Source organism: Colias philodice, chromosome 10 (genome assembly GCF_061535455.1).
Source record: "Colias philodice isolate Cphi_HAF_F1 chromosome 10, ilColPhil1 Martin Lab GWU primary, whole genome shotgun sequence".
Classification (NCBI taxonomy): Eukaryota; Metazoa; Arthropoda; class Insecta; order Lepidoptera; family Pieridae; genus Colias; species Colias philodice.
In genome coordinates, this window is record NC_143095.1 from 2,836,449 (window position 1) to 2,848,519 (window position 12,071).

Here is a 12,071-nt window from a genome sequence, read left to right on the forward strand (position 1 = left end):
GTAAACTGTTGGCGCTAGCGGCAAATAAGATTGCGCTTTTATTTGGTTTAATGAAAGGACATGAATAAAAAATGTATAATTATTTGTGCTAAAGCTACGGGATTGGAATTTAAAAATTATTCGGCAAGCTATAGGATATTAATGAGTGTATAGTTAGTTAAATAGATAATAAACATTTGAAATGATTTGGTTTTTAAAATCATAATGTGTTGTATAGTATTGTATATCTCCGAGATAGGCCTCGACTCCCTATCTACATCTTTCTTTCTTACATTCTACATTTTTCTTTATGTTTTATATCATGTCAAGTTATGAATTTGGAAATTTTAATTTAAAATTATACCTTCCTACCCTAAAATGGCTGATGGGATTTCAATGGCATTTGGGACTTATATTAAGCCTTGTTGATCCAGATATCAAATGTCTAAATTAACTACCAACATTGTTACGACTTGTGACATTTCAATATCATATATTTTAAAGTGATTAAGAATTTAAGGAATTACTTCACACATTTAAAACAGTTATTAATTTAATGACTGTTAATACAACCGCAGCTAAAGTAGCAGTCGAATGTATTGTATGCTTGTTAAAAAAATAATAAAATTTGTATGTGGCGTAATATTTCATGTCCATTATTAATTCTGAAAAGTTTCAAGAGATTTAACAGGGAAATTGACAACTGCGTTAAAGTCTGCATTCAAATCGTTAGAATGAAGTTAAAAAATTGCGGTACAATATTCAGATATCACAAGAGATACAAAAGTGTATTGTGTCCCGTTAATCACTTCCCAATAGAGACTGCTAACAATTATGAGTTTTCCAAGTTTTAATTCAAAGAAACATATAAAGTATGAGTTTGAAATTAACGATGAGTTATTATCCGCCCATCCCGCGTCCTACACTGGATTTAGATAACATTGTTTTTTCAAACTTTCCTTATTATAAGGGCATTTTAAAAATAGGCTTTATTGATTTTTACACAATCAAAATAGAAAAGCTTTTTTTACTGAAGCACTCGAGCAAGACATGAATAATGAAGACATACTGTATATAATATATTTCACAACACTTTATGTAATTGTGTTTCCAAACTATAATATGTTTGAGACAGTCATGGAAGAAATATTAAAGCGTCTAAGCAGGAGTAAAAAAAAAGTTATAGTATGTGGTGATTTTAATATTGATTTACTTTTACAAACACAAACGGCTACACGAATTGTTAATTTATTTCAGTCATTTAATCTATATAAACTTTTTAACGAACCCACACGAATTACACCTACTTCTGCAACCTGTATTGATAATATATACTGTGACTGCATCTGTTTAGAGAAAAATATTCTCAATACATTGACTTCGGATCACTGTGGCCAGAGGGTAGTTTTTGAGTGGGATTGCATACCTACATTTAAAAGGATTAATGTTAGGCCTATAACTAAAAAAGGCATTAATAAATTTAGAGATAATATTAATAAAAACCTGCCCGTACTGAATGATCAATCCTGTCATAATAATCCTTGTGAAATGTTTAAAAATCTTTTTAATTTAGTGCATAATGAATTTGAAAAAATATTTAAAGTTAAATCTTTAAATATTACCAAGGATTTACCATTTAGTAAATGGGCGACACCTAGCATACATAGGTGTCACATCACATCACATCACATCAGCCTATTCCCGTCCACTGCTGAACGTAGGCCTCTCCCAGATCTCGCCACTTCTCCCGTTCTTCTGCATATCGCATCCACCCAATGCCGGCCACCTTCTTTAAGTCGTCAGTCCAACGCGCCGCAGGGCGTCCTACACTACGCTTGCCTGTACGTGGTCTCCATTCGAGTACATGCCGACTCCATCGACCGTCTGTTCTTCTACACACATGGCCAGCCCACCGCCACTTCAACGTGCTTATTTTGCGAGCTATGTCGGTTACTTTGGTTCTTTGTCGAATAACCTCGTTGCGAATTTTATCAGACAAAGAAACTCCTAACATAGCTCGCTCCATAGCCCGCTGCGCAACGTTGAATTTATGGATGAGTCCGCATGTAAGGGTCCACGTTTCGGCTCCGTACGTCATTACAGGTAGGATGCACTGGTTAAATGCTCGCGTTTTTAAGCTCTGTGGGATTTCCGACTTAAATATGTAACTAAGCTTTCCAAATGCTGCCCAACCCAAACGAATTCTTCTGCTAGCTTCCACGTCGAAGTTGTGTTTGCCTAGTTGAATGTTATGGCCAAGATAGATGTAGTTTTGCACAACTTCTAGTACGGATCCACTCACGCTCACGGGTCTAGGGACTATGTGTGCGTTGAACATGACCTTAGTCTTGTCCAAGTTCATCTTGAGACCAACCCGCTGAGAAGAACTGTTCAGATTGTTTAACATTTCATCGAGCTCTTGCACGGATTCTGCTATGATAACTATATCATCTGCAAAGCGCAGATGCGAGATGTATCGGCCGTTAATGTTGATTCCCCGTTCTTTCCAATCGAGTGTCTTGAAGATGTCCTCCAACGCACTTGAAAAAAGCTTTGGCGATATGACATCGCCTTGTCTTACTCCACGTTGCAGTTGAATTGATCTTGTACTCTGTCCTTGTACTTGAACGGTCATCGAAGCGGTTTCATAAATACATCTCAGCACCTCGATATAGCGGTAATCAATTTGGGCTCGCTGCAAAGAGTCCAATACAGCCCAAGTTTCAATGGTATCAAAGGCTTTTTCGTAGTCAACATATGCCAGACAAAGAGGTCGGTTATATTCTTCTGTTTTTTGAATGATTTGTCTCAGTGTGTGTATGTGATCTACGGTACTGAAGCCTTGTCGGAATCCTGCTTGTTCAGGTGGCTGAAATTCGTCAAGCTTACGAGCGACACGATTTGTGATTGCTCTTGAGAACAGCTTGTATACATGGCTTAAGAGGGATATAGGACGGTAGTTTTTCAACGCTGTTCTATCACCTTTTTTGAAAAACAATACCGTTACACTCCTACTCCATGTTTCTGGGATTGAGCCGCTGTGGAGGACAGAGTTAAAGAGCTTAGCGAGTTCCTTTATTAGCGGAGATCCTCCAGCTTTAATGAGCTCAGCTGTAACTCCATCTTCCCCAGCAGCCTTATTATTCCTAAGCTGCTCCAGTGCTATCTTGATCTCGTCCACGTCGATATCCGGCAGTTCGTCTGTATAGTGGCGAGTTAGCTTGGCTCTTGGATCAACCGCAGTAGGCATTTCAGGCCTTTGTGTTTTCTGTCCATATAAATCGCTATAGTATCTTTCGATTTCTATAAGTATTTCTGGTTTCGAAGAGACTATGTTACCTTCAGATGTTATGAGTTTGGTGATGTGACAATGGGAAGTATATGGCTTAGTGAAGACTTTAGAGCCTTTGTTGTTTTCTATGGCCTCTTTGATGGTTTTTGTATTATTTTGGCGGATGTCATGCCGAATACGTTTTTTCACTTCCTTATTCAGCTCTCGGTACTCTGAGGTATCTTTGTTACCGCATTCTCTCCTCTTGCGCATCAGATCTAGAGTCTCGCCAGAAAGCTTCGATTTATGCTCTTTCCTCGTTGGTCGAAAGTATTTGTGTCCCACCTCACGAATAATCCTTACAAGCTCATTGCTAGTGGTATTAACATCGTCGTCGTTCAATGGCAATGCTTCAAATCTATTTTTTAATTCAAGCTGGAACTTTTCAGAAACATCCTGGGTATAAAGTGGCTTCGGACGTAGAGTGGACTTCATCAGGCGCTTACGCTCTAGCTGCACATCAATATTAAGCGTACCTCTTACCATTCTATGGTCACTTCCGGTATTAAACCTACTGATCGCAGAGACATCGGTGAATATGTAGCGCTTGTCGGTAAGGATAAAGTCTATCTCGTATACATAGGTGTAGGATCGTTCTTTATGAGTTATATGGTATGAAGCAATATAATAAAGACCCATCTTTTCTTAATTATGTTAGAAATTACTCAAAAACTTTTAAAATTGTTTGTTTTACTGCGAAGCGTTTGTATATCAGAGATAAAATACGCGACTCGGATAATAAAGTTAAAACAGTTTGGTCTATTATTAATGGTGAAATGGGTAAAAGCAAATCAAGTAATACCATAAAACTTGTTAATAATGGCATGGTTATTGACAAAAATGTTGATGTTGCGCTTGCATTTGAAGATTTCTTTAGTAGTGTCCCTGCTAGCATTACTAATAATTTAAATTCGTCTTCAGCACTTGCAGAGACCTTTTTGGGGGACCATGTTGCGGGGTGCAGCACATTATTTGAATTGCGACACGTAACTGCTAATGATATTGTTACAGCCTTTAAGACACTAAATTTAAAAAATACTTGTGATCTTTGGGGAATGTCCGTAAATTTAGTTAATAATATAATAGAAAATATTGCGAAAAATTTAGCTTTCATATTTAATAAGTGTTGTGACTATGGTACATTTCCTAATTTACTAAAGCTTAGTAAAGTTATACCTCTATTTAAGAAGGGCGATCAAGAAGACTGTAACAATTATAGACCTATCTCTATTTTACCAACATTAAGTAAGGTATTCGAGAAGTTAATATTAAACCAATTGAGTAGTCATTTTGCATCTAATAATTTACTGCACACCAAACAGTTTGGTTTCACAAAGGGACGCTCAACCACAGATGCTGGAGTTGCACTTCTAACACATATATATAAGGCATGGGAAAACTCAAAAAATGCTCTAGGGATATTTTGTGACCTCTCCAAGGCATTTGACTGCGTTGAACATTGTACTTTGTTACGTAAACTTAATCACTATGGAATTAAAGGAAAAGCCCAGAACCTCATAGCGTCATACCTGCATGATAGGATACAGACTGTAGTTGTTAATGGAGAACATTCTAGCGGTGCGTCAATTAACATTGGTGTTCCACAGGGGTCAATTTTAGGTCCCTTCCTGTTCTTGGTATATATCAATGATCTTCCCTATTATTTGCAGGATAGGTGTGAAATAGTTCTGTTTGCAGATGATACCTCATTAATTTTTAATGTGGATAGGCATGACCCAAATGTTGACGAAGTGAACAGTGCTCTTTTACACATATCTGAATGGTTTACTGCCAATAATTTATTATTAAATGCCAAAAAAACCACTTGTGTTGAATTTTTACCTAATGTAAAAAAGTTGAACAGAGGTATTACCTTGAACGGGGAGGTATTGCATCCTACTGAGTCTACTGTATTTCTAGGGTTAACATTGGACGAGAAACTACAGTGGGGAGCCCATGTCAACACCGCTGCAGGTAAGCTCAGTTCTGCTGCATATGCAGTCCGAAAAATAAGGCATCTCACCGATGAAGATACGGCTAGATTGGTTTATTTCAGCTACTTTCATAGCATTATGTCCTATGGAATTCTACTGTGGGGCAGGGCTGCAGATATAGAAACTATATTTATCTTACAGAAAAGAGCCGTTCGCTCTATATATAATTTACGTGCTCGGGACTCACTAAGAGATCATTTTAAGAATACTGGTATCCTTACTGTACCATCACAGTATATATTTAATAATATTTTGCATGTACACAAAAGCTCTGACTTACACACAAGAGTAGGAGATAGACACGATTATGGCACAAGGAACAGGAATAGAATTGAAATGCCATTTTTCCGATTAGCTAAAGTTAAAAATTCATTTATGGGTCAAGGTATACGCTTATACAATAGAATTCCTCACAATATTAAAGAGTTTAGTAGTTCTAAATTTAAAACTTACATAAAAAATGTACTAGTTCAGAGAGCGTACTACAGTGTTCAGGAATATATGGATGATAAAGACCCATGGAGGGTTGTCGCGTAAAAACCACAGGACAGTTCATTGGCATATTATGTAGTTAGATATAAGTTACATATTATGTAAATTTATTGACATTATTTTAAAAGAGCAACTATGGAGTTTCTTGCCGATTCTTCTCCATAGATACTGCTTTCCGAATCGGTGGTAAATGTTAAAAATACTATGTAATGACGATTCGAAAGTGCTACTAAATAGTAGTCTAATTGAATAAATGAATGTTTGAGTTTGAGTTTGAGTTTGAGTTTGAAACTCCACTGTATTTAATAATGCGAGGATTTGTACTGATAAGGATTACAATTTCTACCATTACAATTTACAATTCAGTCTTTTACCACGTTTTTGAAATAGCAGCACGTCAAGATTTTCGTAATATCACTTCGTTAGTTTGCTCTATCGAAAGCTTTCAAACTTTTCTATTATTCTAAGCTGCAAATAAAATTTTATTCAGAAATGCGAATGGAATTCATATAGACGACTATTTTATTGTAGTAAAAAAACGAATAGATTAAAAACGGACTTACAATTCATATACGTTCAGAAATTGATAAATATGTAGATATTTCATAACCGTCACAGAGATATTATTGCAATTATAAATCTCCACTTATCTGCCATCTTAATTATGTTGATGAGATTAGAATGATTTTTTTTCTTGAAATACGTTTCTTTAAACATTTCCTTACTTATTCCCATGGAAATTACCTTTAAAAATCCTTGTTAGCTAATGAAAATGGCAAAAGCAATATAATCATTTTCTACACGGAATTTAAATATAGATTTGGTTTATAACATATTAATCTAGTTTTATGTGTTGTGTGATTGCCCAAACCTGAGCACTGTTTTAGAATGATATTAAATTTAAATATCATAAAATAGCATAGGTAGTAAATAGTTCATATTAACGAGGATATTATAAGTTTCACACATTTCACGACCACGTTGGCCTTCTGTTTAGATGGTGTTTGAGATCATAAGCTGAAAATAAGATAGCTAGTTCGACCTCGTCATAACAAAATGTATTGATTTATGATACAACACTTTAGATTACTAAAGTGAGGCACAAAACTGTAAACCTGAAATATGTACTTCATGAATCCAAATTCAAGTAGGATCGAATTTGTTAGACTGTCTAATCTAAGTGAATCAAATGGTCGAATGGTTGAGAAAGTATTCGTTTGTTTAATATGATATTTATGGTATATTGCAGTTAAAATTGGAATAAATAATGTTAATTAACACAATTTCAAACGGGATTTCTTCTTTCGAATGCCATGATGTAATAAAGCTTGCTAACCGACTAGTAAAAAGCTATCAAGAAGTTACCGGCGCGTTTACAAGTTTTATATAACTGCGTTAAAAGATAGCCACATAATATTTTCTTACTCTATACGTTCAAGATTTACATAACAACTGAAATAAGAAATTCATTATACTCTTTTGTAGTACGTTTCTAGGTATCCAGGTAAAACTTAGGTAGAAACCTTCATTGCTCCTAGATGGAAATAACACAATTATTCAACGCTTTTGTATGTATAATTATTATTTAACGAGGGAAACGAGATCGAAATTCAATCAAATTACATTTGTTTGGTTTCTTTACTGATAACGGAGAGAAGAAACCTTTCAAAATGAAAGTAGGTACGCTGAGACAGTAATATTGTGTTTCACGGTAAGAATTTTACTATTCTGACTTAAAAATCGAGCTTTCCAGTTTCCATAGTTGACGCGTCTTTGTTTTCATGTACAAGCTCGTTCCGTTTGATTCGAAAAAAGTAGATCAGGTTGATACTTTAAAAACTATTTCTTGGTCATTGTTTTTTTACTGTTCGTGTTTATGAGGTATTTAAACGTGGACTGCTCGTTAAACTAAATATACCTAAATATTAACTACGCCTGAACAATTTTGCCGCGATTGATAGGAACTTGGGTTTCAATCTTCGATAATTTTAGCGTTACAACCTTCTCATCATAAATTTTATAGCTGACTAAGATGTCATTAAATGAAATATGAATGTTACAAATTATATTGAAGTAACATTACCACATAACATTCTACATGAAGGTGATTAATGTACTAAGTCTAAATACATGGATTTAAACTGAACGATTTTAATTATTCATCAATAAATACAATAAAGAGAAAGATTCTTTAAGAAATGTTATTTAGTACCTATCTAAAAAAAATGACAATGATTTACGTACTAATTATATAGGTATTTTATCTTGCATAGGTAATTTTCGTTTTTAATTAAATCGAAGCACTAACCACTATCAAAAAAAAGCTTTATCAAATTATCAACCATATTATTCGTATTTATATTATGAAAATTTTGTGGAGAAAATTCACATTCATACTTCCTTTTCATTATTAATTAAGATTAAGAATGTCAGATGATAGAAAGGAAATGTATTCCATTTTATTTCCACACAATATTTTCAATTTGTAAAAGCCTAAGGATATAACGATATACTTACAATATGAAAAAAAGTTATACATATTGAAATATAGCCTCGCCCTAGCCTACCAAGAGTGCGTCCTTCGCAGAACTTATATGATATCATCCATCTATTTGAAATATTTGTTTAAAATTGTCTATTTTTGTTGCAGATTGAGCGAGCGTACCGCACAATGTGAAGGTGATGTTCATTTTAAAGATGTAGAGCGCTTTAAGCTTCCAGAACATTACCTCATTAGTTTGGCGATAATGGAAAATCACACAAATACATTGACTGTGTAACGTGGAAGTGTGAATTGTGTTGTTGTGTGACTGAGCAATGAACTGAAAACTTAGCGATGACATCGAGGGAGGTGGAGTTAGCGGGCGGCGCGCCGTGGGGCTTTCGAATGCACGGCGGGTTCGATCAAAACCAGCCACTGCGGATATCCAGGGTACGTTTTTGGGTATTATTTTTTCTCTGAAAACACTTTTTTGCATTAGAAACATTCAAAATAAGTCAATATTTAAAGCAATAACTATTTAACTTTATCTTCATATTATCTCCAAGGTATATCCGCTAAAAATGGCGCAAGTCTAACGCTCGTTCAGTTGGTTTAGGGTTTTATTCTTTGGTTCGTTCATTTCTATAGGCTGTTGTGCTCATTTCTTTTCAATTGTCACATACAAGACGATATTATAATACAAACTGTCGTTATCAAGTCACAATGATCTTCTTATCTTATCTTATAGACTACAGGCCCGTGTTGAAAAAATTATGGGTCATTTAAATTATGGGTCATTTGACCCACCACCTGACCTATCTAGAATGATATAAGAGCATAAAATAATAAGATTCAGCACTATGACGTCACTTGTAGCTGTCCACCTGAGTGCAGATGAGAATTCGAAGGTTCAGGTAGAGATTTTCTCCCCTTGTCTCCATGATTTTTGTACGGCGTTGCGGAATAATTGATTAAAAGTAGTATAGAAATAGTATGACACAGATGCCGTACAAAATCAAATGACCAAATTTACCCCGGCAACTGTCGAAAAATAAAAATAAATTCCGACTTTGTGGACCACCATTTTTGTACGGCATCTGTGTCATACTATTTCTATACTGCTTTTAAGCCATTATTCCGCAACGCCGTACAAAAATCATGGAGACAAGGGGAGAAAATCTCTACCTGAACGTTCGAATTCTCACCTGCACTCAGGTGGACAGCTTACGAGTGACGTCATAGTGCTGAATCTTATTATTTTATGCTCTTATATCATTCTAGATAGGTCAGGTGGTGGGTCAAATGACCCATAATTTTTTCAACATGGGCCTGTAGTCTATTAATCTTAATACTATTATAAAGGCGAAAGTTTGTATGGATGTATGGATGTATGGATGTATGGACGTTTGTTACTCTTTCACGTAAAAACTACTGAACCGATTACAATGAAATTTAGCACACATATAGAGGGTAACTTGGATTAACACATAGGATAGGTTTTATCCCGAAAATCCCACGGGAACGGGAACTATGCGGGTTTTCCTTTGAAAACGCGGGCGAAGCCGCGGGCGGAAATCTAGTTATGTAATATGAACATCTTCTACACAAAATTTGATATAAGTGGGTACGCTGAAAAGCGAAAACTTGACATTAAAAATACGTCCGTAGGTACGCATTTTTAGGAATTTGATAAAAAAATGGTGATTGGTGATGAGTGAGAAAATTTAGAGCTTCGTGTATATTTTTTAGAAAATAATATAATAGAGAATACAGTCGTAATTTTAAGATGATAATATCAAGTAATAAATAAGATAATAACGTCAGCTACGCTTCGTCCTTTGGCCTCAGATTCGCGCGGACGTGTTTCGCAGTTTTACGCTACTGTACTAACCGAATTATATAATTTTATAAGCTTATTATACAACTGTAATTAACTAGCAAGATTGAATGAATAAAAGCGTAGCGGTATGATCGTTACAATTGAAGAGAACCTATGGAAAAATTTGTCGCTATTTGTTCCTCATTAAATCCTTCTCGACTCTACATATACACATTACAAATTATTTCCATTTTGAATAGGATATTTGAGTTAGATATCATTTCTATTTTCGCTATTTAGGCATTGCGACCGCAAACATTGCCCAATCAGTAGTCTATTACAGACTTAAATAGTAATTGTTCATGTTTATAAACTACTAGGTACATAAATGTAGTACGGTCTACGAGTGGTTTTGGTGTAATTTCAGTGCATTAATTCAAATCTAATCATCATTATATTTTTTTGTAGTAGTATACCCATAGAAATCTAAATAACAAGACACTAGAAGTCGTAAGCGTGCGTGACCTTGTCGCCACTCAGGTGATTTTCACATCACCAGTGCATTCGTCACTGTTCAGTTGCTCTGGAGACGTATGAGTGTATACATGGTGTGTTTCAGCAATTACCATTGCGGAAATTCTTCCACAAGTTGTAATTATACTTATAAAGGAATAATATTTCATCGGAAAATATTTTTTTTTAGAAATAATGCCGTTTTTCCTTAAAATTATAGAATATTTACAAGTATTACGAGTGTCACCATAGTAATCGAAATAACAATGAATGACACAGTCGACCATTCTTATTATCACGTTTGTTCGTATTGGAGCAAAAAGTCTCATATTCTAAAATAAACCGTAAATTCGTGCGTTAGGATACATATTCAAAAGCTTAATTTAATAGATAAGTTAGTTTTCACTAAAATCAAGCTGTCCAATAAAAGGCATAGTTTACTTGTGTGTACTGTTTAGCTTTCGGTTTGAATGTGTTGATTTTGGCGACAGCGGTTTTCATACGAATTATGACATTATAGCACTTCTATGTGTCTTGTTATTTAGATTTCTATGAGTATACCTATAATAAATATAATAAATAAAAAACTATGTTTGTTTGTTTTTAATATCCCTTGACGACAACCGATTGATACATTTTTTAAGGTAAAGGAAGCGACATCTTTAATCTGGATAACAGGTTTCGATCAATCATATCCCATCGACGTACCTAAATACGTTTTTCCAATTTACTATGACACATATTATATTTATTATTTAGCAATATATACCAATATTAATTATCCTATTTGCCCCTTTAATCACCTATTAATACAGAACGTCGTTAAAAAGTTTCGAGGTGCGTTTGACTGTGAAGCTGTAAAGTTTTATAAGATGTCAAGTCAATGACTTAGGTCATGAAATCGATCATCTGTGAAGAATAGTCAACACTAATAATACACTAAACAACGTTGATTTATTTATTTATTATGAAGAAGACTATTAGCATAGTATTCTTTATATTATACCTAGTACTTTAAAAGTTCAAACCTTTGTGCAATATTTACTTGGTTTTGTTCACACATACAATCTTTTGTTGGAAAATCGCACAAATTGACATAGAAAGAAGGTTTTGTTTGCAAGGAATTGTGGAATGTGGGTGTAATTTGTTAAGTGTATTGCTTTGTTCCTCGTTAAAAGTATAACAATTCGTTTGCACTCCTTGCGTCCATTCGTCTTATTGAAACTACAAATATAAACAAGATATTTCCATATATTCAACTAATAGGTAATTCAAAAATATACACAGGGTTTATTAAACAATTTATAGTTAAAGGCAAAGCTTTAGACGCTTTTAAATTTGATATAAACGCTATAAAAGTATGCAACTCAAACGGTAACTGAAAACTTTTTTATTTCATGTAAACTTTTTCAAAGTGCTTATGAATAGGCAATTTTTTATCGATCGAATGGACACTTTGTT

The 12,071-nt window shown here is 34.5% G+C and overlaps 1 protein-coding gene across 5 annotated transcripts in view; it reads left to right on the forward strand.

Annotated features, from left to right (window-relative positions):
- The window catches only part of LOC149485070 (uncharacterized), a 132,041-nt gene that overhangs the window by 10,849 nt on the left and 109,121 nt on the right, over nt 1-12,071 (forward strand). For all 5 annotated transcript variants that reach the window (XM_089699774.1, XM_089699777.1, XM_089699775.1 and 2 more), the window contains exon 2: nt 8,447-8,728. In XM_089699774.1, the coding sequence (XP_089555900.1) occupies nt 8,633-8,728 (96 nt within the window). In that variant the 5' untranslated portion in view covers nt 8,447-8,632. The remainder of the gene's footprint in view (nt 1-8,446; nt 8,729-12,071) is intronic.